This window comes from Antechinus flavipes, chromosome 1, assembly GCF_016432865.1.
Source record: "Antechinus flavipes isolate AdamAnt ecotype Samford, QLD, Australia chromosome 1, AdamAnt_v2, whole genome shotgun sequence".
Classification (NCBI taxonomy): Eukaryota; Metazoa; Chordata; class Mammalia; order Dasyuromorphia; family Dasyuridae; genus Antechinus; species Antechinus flavipes.
In genome coordinates this window covers 473550363-473574778 of record NC_067398.1, presented here as the reverse complement: position 1 = coordinate 473574778, position 24416 = coordinate 473550363, and the positions used below count along the sequence as shown (strand labels likewise).

The window sequence follows — 24416 nt, the reverse complement described above, 5'->3', positions numbered from 1 at the left end:
ATGTTTTGGTAATAGATATTAATCTGCAGATTTTGGCCTTGTGTTTCAAAAGATTAAGATAGTAGGAACCTTGTATTCCAGTGTCCTAATATGCAAATTTTGCAGTCAATTCAGAAGAGCAAGGAATGACCATCAAGACTGATCTTCAGGACTTACTGAAATAGTAACCAATATGAGAATTCACTTGGCCTTCATGTAACAACTGAACCTGAATTTGGTGAGACCAAACATTGGTTCCACCAAAGTTATGCAGAGCAAGTTAATAGACCAAAGTGAAACAGAAGAATGTTCACCCTTGGTTTTAGGGCAAATGTTTGTACTTGTGTTGTGACTATATCTACAAAGCAAGTATACCTTTGTAAAACCTAATTTGTTTTTAGTGTTTAAATGGAGCCAGAGCATTAGTAATTGAAACTTAATAGTGGAGGAATATAGTTAGTGATGGTTTTAGTTAATTGCTTTAGAGGTATTCAAATCCCTCAGGATACTCCAAGGAATATGAGGGAACAATGTAGCCAGTTGGACCCTGGAAAATGGGCTAGATTGAAGAAGCTGTGGTATATGAATGTGATGAATACTACTGTGCTGTAATGAATGACAAGGAGCATGGTTTCAGAAGAACCTGAGAAAACATAAGGGATGCAATGTAAAGAGCAGAACCCCACATCCCTCCCAAAAAAAAATCATTGTGCACAGAGTAACAGTAATATTGTAATGATTACCAACTGAAAGCTACTCTGATTGATACAATGATCCAAGACAATTTTAAAAGACGCAGAGAAAGAACTGATACACTATGACTGCAAATTTAAACATACATTTTTACACTTTATTTTCGACAACATGGTTAATATGGAAATATATTTTGTATCATTTCACATATATAAATGATATAATGCTTAACTTCTCAATGGGTGGAGGAAGAATGAGAGTGACAGACAGAATTTTTAAAATGAATATTAAAAATAAAATGACTGGGGAATATTATTACATTTGTGTTTAGTAAGAGAGATGTTTCTCTCTGTAACCTCCCCCTAAGAGATTACCGCCGATTGTCAGTTTTGCCTAATCCCAGGACTGGTCACTCTGCCTCATCAAGCAGTGGTTCTTTACTGTTTACTTAATCCTATGTCTTCAGAGATCTCTAGCCACTGCCTCACGGAGCAGTGGTTCTTTTGTTCAACAGAGCACCCGGACACATCCTGCATACCTCCTGCATTCTCCCACTGAACTTCCTGGTCCCCACTACTTATACTGGGTCTATGAGGTCACATGCATAGCCAATAAGAGGAGACATCTTCCATTGATGATGCGTTCTCAGTGAGACCAGAGCTCTTGCTCACCAGGTGGTCCCTACTAGTTGCAGAGATCATATCTCAGGCATCAAAGCCTCTTTACTTCTTCATTATACTATGCAAGGTTCCTCTCTGGACCCTTTCAACTCCCTTTTTTTTTTTTAGCAGGAACCACTCATAACATCAAACTAATTTTAACAGCAACAGCTAGCTTAATTAAGGACACTACAAGGGAAGTGGATTTCTATGACAAAGAGACCTAACTGAGTTTCAATGGATAATGATGGACAGAGACAGCTACACCCAGAGAAGGAACACTGGGAAACGAATGTGAACTATTTGCATTTTTGATTTTCTTCCCGAGTTATTTTTACCTTCTGAATCCAATTCTCCCTGTGCAACAGGAGAACTGTTCGGTTCTGCAAATATGTATTATATCTAGGATATACTGCAACATACTTAACATATATAGGACTGCTTGCCATCTTGGGGGGGGGGGGGTGGAGGGAGGAAGGGGAAAAAACGAAACATAAGCGAGTGCAAGGGATAATGTTGTAAAAAATTACCCTGGCATGGGTTCTGTCAATACAAAGTTATTATTAAATAAAATAAAATTTAAATTAAAAAAAAAAGGACACTACAAGGTATATAAAAAATAGAACAAAGGCAAACAAAAGTAAAATAATAAGAACTAGGCCCAACAGGGGCAAAAACCAAGAAAAGATAACATAGTGTTCGACCCACTAATTTAAAGACATTGTCTACAAGTGGAAAACAGGGTGAAGCCTCTCCCCAGCCCACTATATGAATAGCGGGGAGCCACAGAAGAAGCGCAAAAGTCCATTGTCCAGCTTCTAGGTGTTGCTCATAAACCAGGCAAGTTCAGTTCAGCTGCTGCACTAGTTCTGTGTTCGCCGTCTTTGGTGTCATGGTCAGGAGGGACATGGCTGAAAACAGCATCTGAAGGGCTGCTGACATCAGGCTGATTCTTCTGGGTCATTGTTGGGAATGACGTTCCTTCTCTTCTTGATTCCCCAGGATGGGATCCCTGGTTGGGATCCATTCCTCTGCTGTTCAGTCTACATCTGGAATGACAAAAACAACCCAGGTCCCCAAACTCTGACCCATCCCGGGCCCTTCCAGATGACATCTAAGCCCTTCCACATCACTGTGGAGAGAGGGCTCTTGTCCTTGTTGGTCAGTCTGTTGTTCAACTGTGCCTTTTGCATGTACCAAAAACACCTTGCTGGAGTAAGATTCACAGAATATGAAAATTGCAGGTAATTTTATGTATATATGACCACATCTAAGAGGGCCTGCCTGAGTTGGGCGAAGGATCATGCAAACCCCAACATTCCCTTTTCTTGTTTAGACAGGAGCATCTTGAGGTTGTAATTAGTCTGTCCAATAATGGCTTGGTCAATAGGGTTATATGGGATGTCACTGGAATGGGCCAATGCCAAATTCAATGCAGGACTGAAAGGCAGAAAATGTATAAACTGGCCCATCATCTGTCTTAAGTGCGTGTGGGACTCCTGCAATGGAAAAACAATCATAAAGATGCTTGATCACATGCCTAATTGCATCCCCAAATTGGAGTGAAGCCATGAGGGATCGAGAATGTACATCCATGGTTACATGGATCCTCTGCTTTTTAACATGGGTGATGTCCATTTGCCAAATTTCATTGGGTCTCAAACCACAAGGATTCTTCTGTGGAGAGAGTATAGGAGTGCAGAAAGGAGGGCAAGCTGTACAGCTTTTTACTATGCTCTTGCTTCCTCTTCTGTTATCCCAAATTGAAGGCATATAGCTTGAGCAGCCTGATGATATTTAGAATGAGATTCTTGGGCTGCCTGAAATAAAGGAGTATTGTCTAACATGGTTAAAAGGCAATCTACCTTTGAATTTCCATTGACATGGATAAAATACTTACCTGGACACTATCTCACTTGCTCCTGAAGTTCCTTAAAGTGTTGATATATATTGGAAGCTATAAATTTTATTTGGACTGTGGCAATTTCTTGTACTACTCCTACTGAATAGGTGGAATCAGATATTATATTTATATCTCCTGGATAATAATTAAGAGCTAGAATAATTGCATACAGATTGAAAATTTCCAGCTCAAAGAGGTAGCACTAATTTCAGCTATTATTGTTCCTCCTATGTCAGACAGATAGGTGTCTGCCTTAATCTTTGGCCAATGACTGGGCCAATGGCACTCTAATGACTGACAAACTGCACCATGTTTATCAACCCTTTTAATGTTATGCCATTTACATAGATAGTGAGCATAGATCAGTCAGCTGTAACAGCTACAGTGCAAAATATTCCTGGATTCTGTTTCTGGGAGTCAAAATCTGGATAAATATCAACAAATTGCATTTCAGGAGTGTGAAACAATAAAATTGATGCTACTCCTTCTCCTGGGTCATAGATCACACATTGTCTATTTATATTAGTGACTGGGACAATAGCTAAACGTTCCTCAGTTTCCCAAATCAGTATATGGATAGACATTGTTTTGTAAGCACTCTCAGAAAATGAAATGGTCAAGTCAACTGTGTGTGGAGTTAAAGGATCTATAGGTCAAACAGGGACAGGTTTCAGCTCTTCAGGGGATATCTCAATAGTCCCAACACAAATAGCTTTACTTTCCCTAACTGCAATCCCTTTCCCTCATTGGCTTATTTAAAGACTGTGGGTATAATAGTTGCCATCAAGCCACAAGTGTTTTTACCTGGGGCCCTGAAGATGAGCCTCTCCTTTTGTCATGAGGACATAGCGGGTGGGCAAAACTGCTTAATGGCCAAGGTGATGGTGTCATTACCCCTCCCACTCCTCCTCCTACCCACAAAGGCAAAGTTGAGGGAGGAGAGTCAGGAGATAGGGAATATCCTAAGGCACCTGCTCAGCTCTAGGCAGAATTGAAACCAAAACCAAACTTTGAATGTGAAAAGGACGACACTCTTTCCCTTCAGCAAGGTACATGACACACCTAATTTCTTTTCTGCCCAACTCAACATGGCAATTAAGATACTTAATTCTTTTCTCTTACCAAATGACTAAGCCCTGCAGATCTCCCAGAGATGTAACAGGTAAAAATAAATCAGTAAAATGCTAAAAAAAAATTTTTCTTTAACTATTTTCTACATGCTGTACCCTCTGAGGCTATAGCCACCAGCCCTTTGTTTGCTTTTCTCCTGATACTTTCTTGTTTGGCTGGCCAAGTTAAAAATCTTTTCTAGTTTTAAAACTTGTGGGATTCCTTAAACTATTGTATTTACTTGTTCTCCCATTATTAACTGCTGTAAAGTAGCTTTTTATTCCTTCTCTGCCTCAGCCTATAGGCTGAGCTCTTGTACTTTTTGTTCTGTTGTAAAGTAATCTCATTTCTTCTTTAACTCAACCTGCTCTTGCGCTTCTTGTTCTAAGTGTTTAATCCCCTTGCTCATCTCCTGATTTTTTCCTTACTGAGCTGTACTCAAAGGGCATGAGAGTAGATGCCTCGGAGACTGGGAGCAAGTCCCCTGCCCCTCATCAGACATGTTCTCTGCTAGAGAATCACTCATCTGGATCTCTAACATACACTTCAGCTGCATGCATGGTTTTATCTTCAGGCATGATCACAGGTAATCTTAGATCCAGATCCATTATGCTTCTCTGCCTTCTCAGCTCTCTAGACTCTGTTAAACCTTCCCTTTCTGGACCTGACAACCCTTAAAGCGCTGCTCCCATGTTGGGCTGCCACTTGTAAGCTCCCCCTCAGAGGTTAATGATTGTCAACCTTGCCTAATCCCGGGCCTTCAGAGGTCCCTTGATCAGATATCAAGATCCCTTGAAGATGCCTCTTCAAACAGTGGTTCTTTACTGCTTATCTAATCCAAGGTCTTCAGAGATCTCTGGCCACTGCCTCTCCAAGCAGTGGTTCTCTTGTCCAACAGAGTGCCTGGACACAGCAGCTTGCAAGCACAAGTCTTTATTCCACATGATCACATCCTGCACTCCTTCTGCATCACTCCTGCACTCCTCCTTCACTCTCCCACTGAACTCTTACTTCCTGGTCCCCACTACTTATATTGGGTCTATGAGGTCACACGCACAGCCAATAAGAAGAGAAGACATTTCCCATTGATGATATGTTTTCAATGTAGCCAGAGCTCCCTACTTGCTGCAGAAATCACATGCCTTTACTTTCTTCTTCATTATACTAGGCAAGGTTCCTTTCCGGACCCTTATATCTCTCTTTTTCTCTTTCTTCATTTCTATGTGTGTAACTATCTGTCTGTCTCTTGTTTTCTGTTCTTGTCCAAATCTTTGATTGAATCTTCCTAAACTTTCCATTTGAGACTTAAACCTTACTTTAAACAATCTCTCTTATAGATCTTTCTATATATATTGTCTTCATATACTATTCCATATCTAATTTCTAATGCTTTTCTAGTATGCTTATTCCCTTATCCCTTCTTGTTTGAATAATTTGTGTTGCATATAATGTCACTTCCAAATCCACAATGTCTTTAAAATTTCCAAACTCTTCACAAATCTGTTCTTTTTTTTCCCCTTTAAGCCAACATCAATGGATCTGGAAAGCAGAGAACTCACATTTTCTAAGTAAACTCAAATATTAAACCTTCCTTAAAAACTATACATGTCATCTTAGTATTCTCAATTTTTCCCCCTGAACATTAAATTCATTTTTTTTATTTTAATAGCTTTTTATTTACAAGTTATATGCATGGGTAATTTTACAGCATTGACAATTGCCAAACCTTTTGTTCCAATTTTTCCCCTCCTTTCCCCCACCTCCTTCCCTAGATGGCAGGATGACCAATACATGTTAAATATATTAAAGTATAAATTAAATACAAAATGAATAGACATGTCCAAACCGTTACAGAACATTAAATTCTTAAAACCTAGAATTGTATTTTTTCATGTCCATTCTACAAACTTGTCATTCCAATTTATTCTTGACAATTTGGGAGGGGCTGCCTCTGAATCAGACAAATCTCTGACACATAATGGTTTTGTGACCTTTGGCAAATCATTTAATTTTTTAGTATTCCAAGTAATTATTTCAGCTTGGAAACTACAGAACAGTTGCCAGAAAAGTTTTCCAAATGAAATTAAAGTTTGTTGTTCAGTCATTTCTGAATTGCATGCAATTATTCTTGACTCTTATTTGGGGATTTTTTTTGGCAAAGATCCTGGAGTGGTCATTTATTCCCTTCTCCTTTTATGGATGAAGAATTGAGACAAACCTACTAATTTAGGTTTGAACTCATGAAGACAAGTCTTCCTGACTCCAGGTTTGGCAATCTATCTACTGTGCCTCCTGGCTATCCCATGAAATCAGAGGTCTCCCAACAATAACAACATTAACAACAAAAAGTTAGGAGAGATTTTTTTCCCATACTGCTCTATATGAAGATGAAATCTTATAAATAAAATATTTTTAAAATGTGTTATCAATGTAAAAGTATCTAAAATTATTTTTGCCATATTAAAGTCTTTAATATTTTTCATAAGTTATTTCATTTCATTATTTTATTTTTTTAAATATCAAATAACTTCCTTTAAAATTTTGGAGGGAGGTCTTTACCTTAGAAAATATAAGTAGCTGACATCTCAAATAATCTCACCAAAACACAATAATCCAGTCATCCCCATAAACCCCCTCCCCATATTTTATACTAGTCTCATTTTTAAAATAATGCATTTTCAATGAGAGATTTTGCCCCTTCACTTATATCCAATTGCACATCATTGTTTAGGTGAAATTTCTCAAATGAGATGCTAAATACCTTGTCTCATTATTCCCATTGCTGGTCAGCGATCTAGTAGAAACCATCTTTCTCATAAACTTTTGATTTGAATCTTTTTTGGTTAATTATTATAGATGGTAGGAAATCACTTTTTAATTTGGCAATCATATGTATTATTTTTTAAATCATTTATAATCTGTAACAACATTATAGAGTCTCAATATCCTCTTTGGAAAATTATAATGAAACATTAATTTATACCCAATGCTTGAAATAAAAGGCAACAAATCATCTTCCACAAAGCAAAGAATTATATCACATGAAGTTGTATTTGGAGCACAACTTTTAGCACCACTTATATTTAGGCATCATCTCTAACTTTGAATAGGCATAATATAGAAATTTCTTTTAAATATACACAAAGATTCTTTATTGAAATTGTCTTTAAGGAACCAGAGCTAAATATGATTTTTTTAATAAACACTTTTTCATAATATTTAAATTGATTTCTGTATAAACTAAATAAGAAATCAGTTTAATATACTAATGAATAACATATTTTATTAAAATATTTAATAAAATGTAACATGAATCTGTAGTTATTTGCAATAACTTTAGGCCATTCAAATTTAACAGTGAACTTTAAAATTAAATCAATATGAACTAACAAATAACATCACAATTGAATTAAAAAAAGAAGTCCACATCACAAAATCAAATAATTTCCCCTATATTCTTATCCCTAGAAACACTGGAATAGAAGAAAGAAAAAAGAAGAAAGAAGGAAGGAAGGAAAGGAAGGAAGGAAGGAAGGGAGGAAGGAAGGAAGGAAGGAAGGAAGGAAGGAAGGAAGAAAGGAAGAAAGGAAGAAAGGAAGGAAGGAAGGAAAGAAAAACGGAAAGAAGGAAGGAAGGAAGAAAGGAAGGAAGGAAGGAAAGAAAGAAAAAAGTATAAAGAATGTTTCCCAGGCACTATTAGAGGCTTTATGTATATATGCAAGTCATTCTTTTCAAAGGAAATGTTGTATGCTATAATATTATAATATAATATAACATGCTATATTCTCCATGCAAATTACAAATCACATGGAACTTTAGATTTATGTTCAATTCAAGAGAGAATCACTTGCTTGAAACTAGCAGATTCTACACAGCTACTACCTCTGATTTTCCTAAGTCCCTTTAAAAATTTTTCTATCAGTGTCAAAGTGGGTTTAGGTTGTTCATTCCAAGAGAATGGCCAGTAGTGTGCACCTTTATCTGGGCCCTTGACCTCTCTGCACCTTGGAAAAGACCCCGTAAGATCTGAATAAAACACAGAAGAATCATTAAAATGGCATAAAAGGATCATTAAGTTGGAAAAAAGCAGCCTCACCTGCTAGTAAAAACAAAATGAAACAAAAAAACACAATCTATGTTTAGGATGATCCTTTTACTAGAGATCAGTAGATATCCACAGAGAAGCACAAAATTCTCTTTCAAATAACTATTACTTAACTCAACATGCTAACTCAATATGTTGATATATTAGATTAATCACTTTTTCAGTATTTAAAGTATTTAAGCCATTAAAATATCAATTTTCATAGTAATTCAATGCAGTCATAAAAACATAAAGTATTCAATCTATTCATACTATGATCTTGTCTACATAGTTCAACTAAATGAACCAAAATACAATTGAATGGGTCTTGCAAGTTATTATAATAGATAATTTTTAGACGATTGACATATTAAATTAAGGCAACCAATTCAATCATTAAAATGGTTATTTCATAACCTAGTTGTTGGGATCATTTTCACAATCCAGTTAACAATTGGAGAATTAGTTAATCTCAGTGGTAACATAAGCCAAAGAAATAATATGATTACAGAAAATAAGACTATGAGTCTAAGTAGACACACTTTGAAATATTGGGGAAGGTGGTCCTATACCTCTATTAATTCATCATGTGATACAAGAGAAAAGCACTTTTCTCATCAATCAAAGGATTCCAACTAGATGTTCTAAACAAAATTCCTTCTATCACTTGTATTTTCTGTGTTTTTGATCTAGTTTTGAAAATAATGGGTTTGTATTTTTTTTTTTTTTTTTTGGTGAGGCAATTGGGGTTAAGTGACTTGCCCAGGGTCACACAGCTAGGAAGTCTTAAGTGTCTGAGGTCACATTTGAACTCAGGTCCTCCTGACTTCCGGGCTGGTCCTCTATCCACTGCGCCACCTAGCTGCCCCAATAATGGGTTTGTATTAAGCTTGTAAAGAACTGGCTTAGAGAGTTTGGGGAGAAAACAGGAAACTATCTTAACAATGTAGTCATGACATATTTAGATTATTTTGGTAGGTTTCCAATTGTGAGTTGAAAGTTATCTCCAAACTTTAGCATTTTGGTATGTGGGATATAAAGAGAAGGAATAAAATCCTTGTTTATTATATGAATGAAATAATTTTAGTTTTTAAGCAAGTCAGGTTTCTATAAGTAACATTTGGAGGGCCTCAATGTATGAATGACTTTCCAAACAAAAAGTGGCAAGTTGTATTTTAGTTGGAAGAGTGAGGAGAAAGGCTTAACCATCTTAGGAATGAAAAGATATTTTTCTGATCTTCTACATACCATTTCATGTATTCATAATCTTATTAAATCCATGAGAATAAGTTTGCTTAAAATACATAATCTCACATTTTTAAAATAATTATGGATAATGATGATAAAATTTTGAAAGTATGTCCTGGATTTTATTAAAATGAAAAGAAGTTGACCTATTTCCCTGAGTATTCTTTATGCCTGGTATGGAACTATAACATGGAAAGTTTATATTCAATGATCAATCCAAAATAATTTATTTTAAAGTTTTCCTTCTGCACACAAGAAAATACTATTCTGCTACATTAATGGTGCTCAGCTCGTGTATTACACTATTTACAATATACATGAATTTGTGGGGTTTTTTACATTATTGAAAAGGTTGGATGAAATTCAAGTTTTGTAAATCAAATCCTATTATAAATATACTAATAGAGCTCCTTATTAAAAGAAGACTCTCACGACTCCTTTTGTAAAATAAAGAATTATTTTTAAGACAAGTAATTACTTATAGATTAACTGCTGAAATATTAGATCTAAAAAAAAAATAGCAAGGCACATGTGCATTTAGAAATCTTAAATTCCTCAGAAATACCTATATGGCTTTGCAAATGAAATGAGGGAAGTTCTTTTAGAACTCTCATTTCTTGGGATTATTCAGTGTTGTTGTTTTTTTTTTTTCCTGAGAAATACACAATTATCTAGCTCCCTGAAAGTTGTTAATACAAAATTCCTTTTCCTTTTCCTTTGCGTACCTTTGTTCAAGATTGTTCTTTCTGCTTCACTATTCTTGCTTTTTAAAATTTTATCTTATAATTTAAGGCCCAACTTAAATGCTACCTCTCCATGAATCTTTTTTTTTTTTTAATTTCATCTAGTTGGTAGAACATTCTTTCTTCTCTGGATTCACATACTTACTTTGTGAGATAGCATGGCATAGTGGATATAAAGATGACCTTCCAACCAAAAAGACTTTAGTTCAAGTCCAGGCTTTGACACACATTTCTTATATGATCCTGGGTAAGTTATTGAGCTTCTCAGTACCACAGGCAGCTTTAAGATCATAAATTACCAAGAAGGTGTCAGCTTCCATTTATAAAGGAAGTTTCCTTAATTAGAATTTCCCCATATAAGTGAATTATCAGTCTCCATCCAGTCTCCATCCCAAGGGAATACACACACACACACACACACACACACACACACACACACACATATCAGAAAGGATACTGATCTGGAGAGAGAAGATCTGTATGTTCAAATCTTAGCTATGATGATCAATACCTTTGGGACTTTGGACAAGTCACTTAACTTCCCTGTACCTCCGTTTGCTAATCTGTAAAATAAAGGGTTGGACCCAATGGTGACTGTGATTATTTGGCTGTCCATTATTCATATTTTATTCATCTTCATAGCCCCATTCAAATCACTTATAATGGTGCCTTGCCCAGAATAGATACTCAAATTCTTAATGTGTTGTTTAGTATTCGTTGTATTATTTTGAAAGAATCTAATTCTTTCATTGGGTTGTCAATATCTAAAGATTTACAAACTAAAGAAATAACAGAATATAACTCCAAAACAGGTGTTTTTAGCCTTTTTGTATCATAGATCCTTACAGTAGTCTAATGAAGTAAATAAACCCCCTCTCTAAATAATGGATTATTGTATTTTATAAATGAAGGAATTAAAACATTTCAAATCAGAAGTTAGCGAAAATAAAAAGCTAATTTTTTTTCCATCTAAATACATTGAGCTTTTGAGATATGATAGATTCCATGAACTTCATACTCAAAATCTTTTAGATTCATCTAATAAAACTCTTGAGCTACTGGAACTGCTATCTACCAGGAAATTCAGAATTTTTAGGAGAAACTTAAGTCATATTGTAGATCATGTCCAAATGATCATAACATTAACTCCAAATAAGTAGTTAACTCATCAGATTAGGCTTTCAATCTCACTGAGACCACATGTATCTAAACTTTAAAAATCAGGTATCTTCATTCATAACGGAAGTTTAAGAAAAAAAGAATTCTTTTGACTTTAAATCTGATAAATGAAAAGAATATAGGATCATCCATTTAAGATTTTGAGAATAGTGACTTGTAATCACAGTTTAGGGAACATTTAACAGTATTATGAAGGTTTTTAAATACAGTTTTTATGACCTTATTTACTCTTGCATTTTCCAGGCAAAGTTAGGGAACTGATAAAATATGTTCAGTGTATTTTAAGGCTTAAATTAGTCTGTATTATTACAATCAGCATGCATTTTCATGTCAAAATGTGAGCATAAGTTGTTATCCCATGGCTCAGAAATAAATGACAAGTCTTCCTTTTATGAGCACCAGTAAAAGGAGATGTTTGTTAAAGTTCCCCTGGGAAATCATCTGGTTTTTCATTGTCAATGCAGAGAGAGCAGCACACTCCTTTCACCATTTGTGGGTTGAGGCACTCTGCTGGTTGGCAAGTCTCAACAGTACATGTCACCTGACCATTCTGAAAGGTAATATTTAAATATTAGCTCTATGTTCCACAACATAAAAACACAGAAAAATTAGATCAATTCTTCTTTTGACATATAAAATAAGTATTTTCAAGAACTATCTAATTTCCCTCTCCCTCCTTATCCACTGCAGCTTTAATCAAAATAAATTAAGATGTAATCTTACATGTGAAACAGTAACTTTGTCACTGTAACTTTATCAACCCTTTGGAGCCCAGTGAACAAACTACATATTATGAATTATTAAATGGAAATTTGGCAACTGTCATCAAAAAGAGGTATCTTTCAGAAAGAAAATCAATTAATCAACAATTAATCAATAGAAAAATTCTAAGGATCACAAATTTTTCAAGTAAATATAGATGTGAATACCAGAGGAACACACATATCAAGAGTAAATTGCTTCTACTACCTGCCCATAAAATTCTAAGTGAGAGAAATAATAATGATGATAATTAATAGTAGAAAACATTTCTATAGTGCTTTAAGAGTTACAAAATGTTTTACAGAAATTATCTCACTTGACTTCACTTTACTATTATCCACATTTTCGCTGTTGTAAACTGAAGTTGAGAATTTTAACTGGTTCTCCCAAAATGATACAGCTATTTAAATATCTAAAGTCAGTTTTTCCTTACTTAATATGCAACCTTACTACCTAGAGTAGGAAGGAAAAAGTACAATGGAGGAACAAGTAAAACTTATGTGGCACACTGTTAGCATTACAGTGTCCTGAGTGAAAGAGGTATATTGATAGGGAAAATTTCAGTCCTCTAAACATATGGGCAGAATGACTTTCTTTGCAATTCCTCTGGTTTGAAGTTCCTCCTTAGGGTAAGGCTTTTTTTTTTGGTAAATCAGTCACAGGGCTAGCACTTAAACATTAATGGGAATCAAATCTATAATTTCTCACCACCAGCATAGTTACACAAGTATTTTATTTTATTGAATTTAAAGCAATTTAGCCAATGTCTCTGATGACTGACAAGTAGAGAAGTTGGCATTGTCATTTGAAGGGAGCTTACTCTATTGTTGAAAGCAATCATGCAAGATAAAGTCCTTGCAAACACACAGTTTTAAGAAAATCAAACTCATTGTTGAAGCCTAACAATTGCATAATACACTATTTATTTGTATCCTAACATTTTCTCTTCTTGTATTATAGAAGCCCCTATCATCACAAATTTTGACACTGTGCTATTCTGCAGAATATCCTTGTGTTCAATTGGAACTGTTTGTCCCTTGATAGTTTTCATCTCAGTCAGGATCTATGAAAAAAATCTACTCAGAAATTATTAATTGAATCAGAGTTTGGAAATAGATTTGATTAAATAATCACTGTGATGTGCTTTCACTTTAAAAGCAATGTATCTAATGACCTTAAATTTATTTGAGTGTTGACTCTATTATTTCCTCCTTTCACATATCTACTAAATAGAGATTAAATAATTTAATTGTAAACAGATTCTGTAGTTTTTCCAAAGTACAAAATTAAAATTATTAGTACAAAAGAAAAGGAATGAAGATGATTAATGGGAACAGAAAGAAAGCAACTCTGCTAATAGCCATAAAGAATAAATTGATTTCTCTCCCATAATAGAACTTAACTAAACTTCATAATACAAATAATGTATTCAGAACACAGCATGAACTAGATAAGAGGGAGAGGAATAGAGAGGATGAGGCAAAAGAAGAGTGAGAGAAGGAAGGAAAATAAAAAGGAGAAGGATCTCAAGTAGTAGGTTTATGATGCCAATTAGGACACTATCATAATCAAAGTTTCCAGGACCCTGAAATTAACTTTCTCATCATCCAAAAACAGAATCTACATTAAGAGTAAAGCTCATACATTTCAGAGAGAAAAAATCACTGGACAGTATTCAGAATCATGCAAAGAATAATCTTGGCCTTAAGCACTGAAGACTTGTCTTTTTGGCTCACTATAATAATAGAAAAGTCATTGATCACTTCACACTTATACTGACCTTCAAAAGTATCCTATAATCTTCTTTAAAAGGTACAGAGTTTCAAGAAAAAAATTATCATACTGTTTCAACAGACAGGAAACCAAAGAGAAAATAGAGGGAGGATGTTAAAAGAACATAGAGCCAAATGTACCTTACAGATACAGCTAATGCAGTCTTCTTTCATCCAGTGTTCATTGTCCCTTCGATGAATTCTATTATCATCCATGCATCCCTCCTGCCTCAAGCGAGCCTCCAGCTTGTTTATCTGAATAAGGAGGTGGAAGGAAAGGAGGCAAAAATTGGAGTAGAGAGAAATTAAGCCGATGAATATCATGGTTTAATGAAATACTACACTCTATAAGCACAAGCCTAGGAGGCATAGGAAACTTCAAAGCTACATCTCATTTTTCTTTAATACTTTTATTCCAAAGTTAATGAACCAGAATTTTCCAATATCGATATTCCTAAACAGAAGCCCAAGTATTCTATTTATCTGTGTAAGGGAAAAGAGTTCATCTAAAATCTAAAAATCCCAGATTTATAAAAAGCAGCAGTGAAATAGTAGGTCATAATCCTGTCTTTTAATAGTGGTAATAGCAGCGGCAGCAGCAGCAATAATGGTAGTGGTGTGGTGGTGGTGGTGGTGGTGGTAGTAATAATAGTAATAATAGACAATAAAACATTGGTCCAGACCAACAAAAAAAGCAACAATAAGAAAAAGAAATGAAAAAAGAAACATTACTGAAATACATATAATAAAAGTTTATAAGGGATTTCTCACAAGATGTTGTTCCATATTCCATAACTTCAAAAATATGACAAGTAATGTTGTTGTTATTGTTACTGTTTCTCCTTCATTCTCAAAGACTAGACATCAGGGAGTGACTTGCAATGACATGCAAGTGAATTGGATTTAAAGGAGGGAAGGCTGTGCAAAGGCACCTGCCTCATTTTCCCCTTCAGAGACATCTGGGTCCAGTGACAAGATATAGATCAAGATGATTGGAGATGGCCCTGGATGAAATGGGAGACCTTGGCCTTTTTAAGCTAAGATCTTCAATTGCCCTACAGAATACCTGACCAAACTTTAAATTCTTGAAAAATCTAATTTTCTTTAAAAGGTAGCTACATTTGATAGTTAAAAACACATTTAACTGCATCTTTTACAAATGGCTTAGAGTTAAAAGCCTCACACAATCAAGTTGGCATCTAGCACTTCTGTAAGGTTAACAGATTGGACCTTGGGGGTGGGAGGGTGGGGGAGAAACACTTTTCTGTCAATAAAACTATTTGATATTTTTACATGGTAGTAAATGAATCCAGCAATATTTTTAAACTATGAAAAATAATTATTTTAATGTAATACTTTAGTCTAACAATTATTTGTAATATGTAAATAGATTAAAAACCTGAGTGTTCAGAATCTTTGTCATGGATATAAGCTTACATTGGCTTCCAGCTTTGTTGCACTCCTTTTTTGTTTATAGAAACATAAAGGCATGTGTGAGGCATGTGTGAGGATGGAAACAATTTTCATAACCTAGGGCCAGTGAGAGGAAAAGATGATGGAAATTCAAAAGTGGATAAAAGAAAGCAAAGGGAACCAGTGTTTTCCCTCTGCCCAAAAGACAAAAAGACATGCAGACCTGACTTGTAAGGGCCTGAACTCTGTTGCTAAGAAGTAAATGAAACTGAGAAGCAGATTAAAAGGTTCCTCAAAAGCTCCTTTGAAATGGTCCCTTTATGAACTAATATGTGGGTTTCTTGAACATGGTACTTTCCAACAAGATTAGAAAAATGGGATAGAAGAAAGAAGGTTCTGTACTCTCAGCTTTTTAGCCTTGTTAAGATTATAGTTAATTGATTAAATCATACCATGACAATATTTTTTTTCATATTTAAAAAATATTATTAGATACATTTGTCATTTTAGTTATTTAGTAACATCTGACTCTTTGTGACTTGTGGATTATAACAAGCCAATACAATCCAAGTGGTTTTTTTGGTTTTTGGGGGGTTTTTGGCAAAAATACTGAAATGGTTTGCCATTTCCTGCTCCAGTAGATTAAGGCAAACTAAGCTTAAATGGCATGGTCACACAGCTACTAAGATTCTGAAATGAGATTTGAACCAAGGTTTTTCTAACTCTAGATCTAGAATTTTATCCATTGAGCAACTCAGCTGCTTCTCTATTCATTTACCACCCTGTAAAAGTATTTTATTGAAACAAAGGTGGTTTTTTCCAAGAAACATTCTATTAAATGTCTCTTGACAGCAAAGTTAGAAATGTATCAATTAGTCCTGAGGCATATTGGCCCTAGTGGTCTAAAAAAACTGTTACACTTATGGAAAAAGCAGCAATGGCTTAGATAGTCATGGAGAGGAAACAGATGGCAGCAAAGAAAATGTAGGCCAGTTACAGCAAAGTGGTATGTTTCCAAGCCTCCATAGGTATATTGTGGAGTACAGAAATTTATTAGAGCAGTGAAGCAGTTATTTGATTACCCCTGAGTTCCTAGTACCTACTTCTAGTATCATACTCAGGAGCTAGAATAGAAAGAGCCATAATATATAGAGGAAAAACTTGGACTTCGTTTTTCACTGGTGCTAAGTCCCAGGACCTATGGACATCCTAAAGGAAACCTACAAGAGGGGAAGATTGCTGTAATATCTGGAAACCTAAGTTCTTTCCCCAGTTGAAATGTCTAGGGAGATTGCTCAATCAATCTGCTCATCTCAGACTTCTGGATTTATTCAAATTCCACTAACCTCCACCTCCTTTGAAAGTATGTGATAAAGTCTTTATAGGTATGCTGTTACTGGAAACAGTGGAAAGTAGGGATAAGAACATTGGTATTAAAGGTCAGAGAACCTGGGTTCACACCCCAGCTATGTTATTTACTACTTGAGTGACCTGAGTCAAGCTACCTAAACTCCAAAGTAATATGAGAATATTGGAAGCTCCAAGAGACCTTTAAATTCTAATTCCATGACTTTCTGATACTAAATCCCCTAAACTGAACTCAATCTGTCTTCACTAATCTAAGAGTTAAAAAAGAATTCCTTATTCAATACTTCAAAAGATCTGTGATTTCATTCTCTCCCTACCCTGATTGTAATCACTCCTTTCCTTATATTACTGTTCAAAGAACATTTCATCACCTGGCCTGTCTCCTTTTTGTATGATCCTTTCCAGATACAGTTGGGGGAGGGGAAGAAGGGGAAGTGTCCTCACAAGCCATCATCCATCCTTTAACCTGGACTTATTGGAAGACATTCCAGCTCAGTAGGCCTTTCCAAGGCTTATGTAGCTTTTGATCTAGTTTTTCATGCCAGGATGAAGAATTAGAATAGAACTTTCATTGAGGAATAAAGTAATGGAACAACTGTTAAAAAAAAAAAAAAAACCTACAACGAATTTCATAGGTACTTCCTGGTGCAGGTGTGCAGACAGCTTTACATTTGAAAAAGAAAAGAGTAGTTTGATTAAATTGCAAGTTCTATATGCTTCAAAAGCATGCAGTCTTAGAATATATGAAAAATTGTCTATTGTCCTGGACTAAAAAGCTGAGTTCCACTGTACTCTGTCCTGGTAGGAAGGGAACAGGGAAGGGAAGGGAAGGAAAAGAAAGGGAAGGGAAGGGAAGAGAAGAGAAGAGAAGGAAAGAAAAGGGAAGAGGGAAGGGAAAAGGGAAAGGAAAAGAAAGGGAAGGGAAAAAGGAAGGGAAGAGAAGGGAACAGGGAAGGGAAGGGAACAGGGAAGGGAAGAGAAGGGAAGGGAACAAAGAAAGGAGGGGAAGACAGGGAAGGGGAGGAGTGGGGAAAGGAGGGGAGGGGAGGAAAAATATAAACTCCACTTGTCACATTTTAAAGTGACACATATTGATAATCAAGAAAGTATCTTTAGAAAAAACATACAAGACAGTGAAAGACCTTAAAAAATAAATTACATAAGGAATATTTAAAACAAATAGTGATAGTTTGGGAAAAAAATAATGTTGGGAGGAAGGTGAAAAAGAGAAGTGCATTATAGAGGTATTTAAGTATCAACTTTTATGTAGAAGAAGGATAAATTTAAAAAAATTAAAAGCAATAGATAGAAGGTTTAAAGAGGTTTGATGTAAGAGGAAACAAAACATCAACTTTTAAATAGCAAGAGCTATCTCAAATAGTTATTTTTTGCATCAGTAGACTTTTCTTCACTATAAGTCCTCAAGAAGATGCAAGAGAATTATTTGTTGGGTAAGTTGTGGAAGATGCAGATGGGCCTAGATTTTCTATCAGAATAATATTTTAAATATGTTCTACAAAGTAAATTAATTATATTAAAATATTATTATAAAAATATATATTCATTTTTAAAGTAAGTCTCAGACAATAAATTAAGAAGCCCTGCTTCCAACCTGCAAATTTTGTGATTCTGTTAAATCAAAATATTATCACCAGTAGTCCAGTAATTACTTTGGCCTTCAATATTCTGAAGATCCATTTTTGTTTTTGTTAATGGAGATAATAATCTTATCCCTTTTGATTCTGCTACACTTTAGTGAATAGTGTACACAGAAACTGGCAGTACATTAATTATTCAGCAGCCAATTGAGTGCTACATCTAAAACAGATATGGTTTTTCTCAAAGGACACCTATTTTGTCCTTCACAGTATTCAAAGCATTTACAACCTTAAAAGGTATATCAGAATCTTCATTACACTGATATATCATACCATTCCAGAAACCAAAGACTCTTTCGTATCATGATAGGGCATCAGAAAAGGTTTTAGTGAATTTTTTTAAGAGAAAAAATTCTTTTATTCCCCCCTCAAAAAAAAAAAAAAAAAACTTTTCCAAGACAGGGCATTCTTCTCCACAAATAAATTACCAGGAATCCTCTGCACAAGTGACATACTTTAAACTCAGTGCAAGCACAATTTCATTGTGAAGAGAATAGACTCCATTAGAGCATCCGTGGTGACATGCTATGCAATGTCAAAACTAAAATAGTGGGGTTTAGAGGAAAATAGCAGAGTGCACAGGAGCAGAAGAGAATGGCTGCTTCAGCAATCATACTCTACTCAATTCCCAGATTTTTATACATTTATCTGCTAGATTATACTTTAGAAAGGCATTGAAATATTAACTCTTTAAGGAAAAATACAACATTGGAAAAACTGAAAATGTAACTCTGAACTAAAATGAAAGCAAAATTTTTGAAGGTGTTGAGATAAGTAATTACATGGGCAAAGTATGTCTATGAGTTTTGATTTTCCATTTAATCTGTAATCCTTCTTCATTTATTCTTGTTTTCTAAACATCTCATTATCCATTCATCAATGTATTTTATTTTAATGATGAAGTATTGTTTAATTTTTTCTCCTCTCAGTTGAGGTTAATCTAATGTCAAACTGATTTTCTAGAGAAAAAAGCATTTTGCCCTTCAACTAAATTAAAACAAATTCACAACCAGTTGTACTACACTTGCTATAATGGTATTTTTGGAAAGTGTAATCTAACAAAGTTTTTAACTTAATTTTAGATCCTCATTGTTCTTTTCCAGCACAACAAAAATTTCACCTGCAAATTAGTTCATAGAAAAGTTAAAAATTATAATACAGGAAAGTTTCCTTTAAATCAAGAAATGTCCTGAAACCAAGTTGCCAAATGTTCTTGACAAACTGAATTTTCATTTTGAATATTTTCCAATTTTTTACAAATCATTTTTCCTTGGTGAGCCAGAAACGAGTTAAGATGTAAGTTTTTTTGTGTGTGTCTGGACCCCATGAAGTCTGATTCTAGATAACTCAAAAGTAGCCTGATTTTTTTGACAGTTTTTAAGTTATCTGTGAACTGCTTTTCTGTTTTCCTAAATTTAGTGTAAATAGATTACAATTTATATACTCTTATAATGGGCTTTGATTAAAGTTCCTTTAAACTACTTTTATCATCATTTCTCAAATAACAAATTATATAGCATTATGCATATTTTCTTTCTCTCCCTTTTATCCCTTCTTCAGGTCAGGGAATGAAAAAGGAAAGAGAGAGATTTTATACACTATCTTCCAAGGCCCAGTGAGGCCTAGTTGAATTTGTTTAATGTAATTTACACACCCAAAAAATTATATCTCTCAACATTAGCATCACATATTGGTCATGTCTAAAAAACCATGGAATTATCAAAATATGAAGCAATTTAACATTCATATATCATTTCTTTTTTGTTAAGCAACAATCAATGTTGTTGTCTTTACAAATCAGAAAATTGGCCAGATATAAATTAATTTGCCATAGATTATATAGTTAGTCCATTTTTTATTATAGCTTTTTATTTACAAGTTATATGGTAATTTGACAGCATTTACAATTGCCAAACCTTTTGTTCCATTTTTTCCCCTTCTTCTCCCCACCCTCTCCCCTAGATAGCAGGTTGACCAATACATGTTAAATATGCTAAAGTATAAGTTAAATACAATATATATGTATGCATGTCCAAACAGTTATTTTGCTGTACAAAAAGAATCGGACTGTGAAATATTGTACAATTAGCTTGTGAAGGAAATAAAAAATGCAGGCGGACAAAAATAGAGGGATTGAGAATTCTATATAGTGATTCATAGTCATCTCCCAGAGTTCTTTCTCTGTGTGTAGCTGGTTCAATTCATTACTGCTCTATTGGAACTGATTTGTTTCATCTCATTGTTGAAAATGGCCATGTCCATCCGAATTGATCATCACATAGTATTGTTGCTGAAGTGTATAATGATCTCCTGGTCCTGCTCCTTTCACTTAGCATCAGTTCATATAAGTCTCTCCAGGCCTTTCTGAAATAATCCTGCTGGTCATTTCTTACAGAACAATAATATTCCATAATATTCATATACCACAATTTATTCAGTCATTCTCCAATTGATGGGCATTCACTCAGTTTCCAGATTCTGGCCACTATAAAGCGATCTACCACAAACATTCTTGCACAAACAAACATTCCCTTCTTTAAGATCTGTTTGGTATATAAGCCCAGTAGTAACACTGTTGGATCAAAGGGTATACACAGTTTGATAACTTTTTGAGCATAGTTCCAAATTGCTCTCCAGAATGGCTGAATGTGTTCACAATTCTACCAACAATGTATTAGTGTCCCTGTTTTCCTACATCCCCTCCAACATTCCGCATTATCTTTCCCTGTTATTGCTAGTCCATTTTTGTAATTGAAATAAAGAATGGTAATTTTACAAAAAAAAAAGATGTTGAATGTCTTATACACTCCATGCTGCCATGCTGAGCGCTGCCAGGGACATCCAGATTCTTCTCAAACAACTGCTGGACAGAAGCTGATGAAGCTGGGATGGCTAGAGATAGGATTCTGAAAATGGTGGAGCTTGACCCCCACCTGAATTTTTCCAAGTTTGGTTGGGCAGGAATTTTTTGGAAGGTTTTGAGTCTACCACTATTAAGGCTTTTTTTTTTTTTAATACTTTAACATATAAGAGGTTAGGAAATAATGATAAGGATGACAATAATCTCATCAGCAAACCCTCCACAATCTCACTCCCATCCGGAGTGAGAGATTACTCCAGACAAGATAAAATTCAAAGAAAAGTTATTAAAAACTGCTATTTCCCTACTTGTTGGTTTTGACTAATTTTCAAATTCCATAATCAATTTTCTCAAAATTCTGAGATGTTTACTAAGGCATTTTGCTCATGAAACTTTTGAGAATCTGTAAGATATTATTTTAATTTCATTTTCTAATCACTTTTTCTATGCATTTTTTTCAATCTTTGGCCAGAGCTTTTAAATTCACAGAAAAAAAAAATAGACTTTTTTTCAGGAAATTTTTCAGCATACAAACTACAACACAGAGATTTTTTCTGGCTAGTTAGTTGCCTATGACTCTTTCCAAAATCTAGTTTACACACACATATGACATGGACATTCTGTGCAGAAAACATAGACACAAACAAAAATGACATGGAAGAGAAGTGTCCCGATCTTGTGTACTGCCATAAACTTGAAATATTCCAATGACTTGATCCTGAAGGCTATATTAAAATTATAACAATAACTGATAGTGAAATGGCCCTATTATCATTTTCAACATATTTTCCTAAGGCCATGGCCTTACCATCCTCAGTTTTAGTTTTCCAGTTTCTAATAATGTGGTATTTCCATTTCACTGCAAATTTGTGTGTGTGTGTGTGTGTGTGTGTGTGTGTGTGTGTGTGTGTGATGAAATACTTATAAAGGGCTTAGTATCTCCTTTAAATGCTTATTTCCTTTATCAGAAAGCATCAGATATGCCAAGTGGCAAAAAGAGAGTTCTTCCATCATACCGTACCTTTTGAGTTGCCTTAATTTGTGGATTCTTTTTTTAAAATTTATTTTTAATATACCTTGTTTTATGAATCATGTTGGGAGACAAAAATGAGAGCAAAAAGGAAAAACCATGGGAGAGATTAAAAAAGAAGAAGAAGAAGAAATGATCTTAGCATGAGTTGATTTATATTCAGTCTCCTTAGTTGTTTTTCTGGATACAGAATGGCATTTTCTGTCCAGAGTCTATTGGAATTGCTTTGGATCACTGAATTACTGAGAAGAACCAAGACTTTCATAGTTGATCATCACATATTCTTGCAGTTATTGTGTACAATGTATTCCTGATTCTGCTTGTTTCACTCAGCATCAGATCAAGTAAATCTTTCCAGGCCTTTTTAGAATCAGCTTGTTCATGACTTTTAATAGAACAATAATATTTCATTACTTTCATATACCACAACTTGTTTAGCCATTCCCCAAGTGATGGTCATTTACTCATTTTCCAATTCTTTGCTCTACAGAATGGTTAGATAATTTTATAATTCTACCAACAATGCATTAGTGTTCCAATTTTCCCACATCTCCTCCATTGTTTATCATTACCTTTTCCTGTCATCTCAGCCAAAGTGAGAGGTGTGCAGTAGTACTCAGAATTGCTTTAATTTGCATTTCTCTAATCAATGGTGATTTAGAGCATTTTTTCATATAACTATAAAAGGCTTTAATTTTATCATATGAAAATTGTCTGTTCATATCCTTTGATCATTTATCAATCGGGGAATGGCCTGTATTCTTATAAATTTGATATAGTTCTTTATATATTTTAGAAATGAGACCTTTATTAAAAATACTGGTTATAAAGAATTTCTTTTCCTCAGTTTTGTACTTCCCTTTCAATCTCATTTCTGTTGGTTTTGTTTGTGCAAAACCTTATAAATTTAATGTCATCAAAATGTCCATTTTGCCTTTCATAATGTTTTCTACTTCTTTGGTCATAAATTCCTCCCTTCTCAACAGATCTGATACGTAAATTTGCACTTGTTCTCCTAATTTGTTTATGGTATCATCCTTTATACCAAAATAATATATCCATTTTAACCTTATTTTGGAATGGGGTGGGACATGTAAGTCTATGCCAAGTTTCTGACATATTATTTTCCAGTTTTTTCGGGAATTTTTGTCAAATAGTGAGTTCCTATTCCAGAAACTGGAGTTTGAAGGCTTCTCAAATATTAGATTGCTATAGGCTTTGATTATTGTGTCATGTATATCTAATTTATTCCATTGATCTACCATTCTATTTCTTAGCCAGTACCAAATGGTTTTGATGACTACTGCTTTTTGTTTTGTCAGTAACACAGGGAAATGCTGATGATTTATTTTTCATCCTACAACTTTGCTAAAGGTGTGAATTGTTTACAGCAGATTTTTGGATGATTTTCTAGGATCCTCTAAGTATATTGTCATACCATCTACAAAAAGTGATAGTTTTATTTCCTCATTGCTTATTCTAATTACTTTAATTCCTTTATCTTTTCTTATCAGTCAAGCTAATATTTCTAGTACAATGTTGAATAATAGTGGTGATAATGGGTATCCTTGTTTCCCTCTGATTTTATTGGGAATGCATCCAGCTTCTTCTCTCCATTACAAATAATTCTTGCTCTAAGTTTTGGATAGATACTACTTATTATTTTGTTATTTTAGAGAAAATTCACTTTATCACTATGGTCTATAGTGTTTTTAATAGAAATAGGTGCTGTATTTTGTCAAAAGTTTTTTCTGCATCTATTGAAATTATCATGTGATTTCTGTTAGTTTTGATATTGATATAGTTGATTATGGTAATAGTTTTTCTGATATTGAACCAGCACTTCATTCCTGGTATAAATCCCACTTGGTCATAGTTTATTATCCTGCTGATAAATTATAATCTCTTTGTTAATGTTTTATTTAAAATTTTTGCATCAATATTCATTAGGGAGA

At 34.4% G+C, this 24416-nt stretch overlaps 1 protein-coding gene across 1 annotated transcript in view; it reads right to left on the bottom strand.

Moving 5' to 3' along the window:
• Positions 1-10863: 10863 nt before the first annotated feature.
• Positions 10864-24416, bottom strand: part of PXDNL (peroxidasin like) — a 559370-nt gene continuing 545817 nt past the window's right edge. Inside the window, exons 22-23 of the mRNA XM_051970215.1 lie at positions 14274-14387; positions 10864-12148 (exon numbers count right to left, since the gene is read on the bottom strand). Of these exons, the coding sequence (XP_051826175.1) occupies positions 12017-12148; positions 14274-14387 (246 nt within the window). The 3' untranslated portion in view covers positions 10864-12016. The remainder of the gene's footprint in view (positions 12149-14273; positions 14388-24416) is intronic.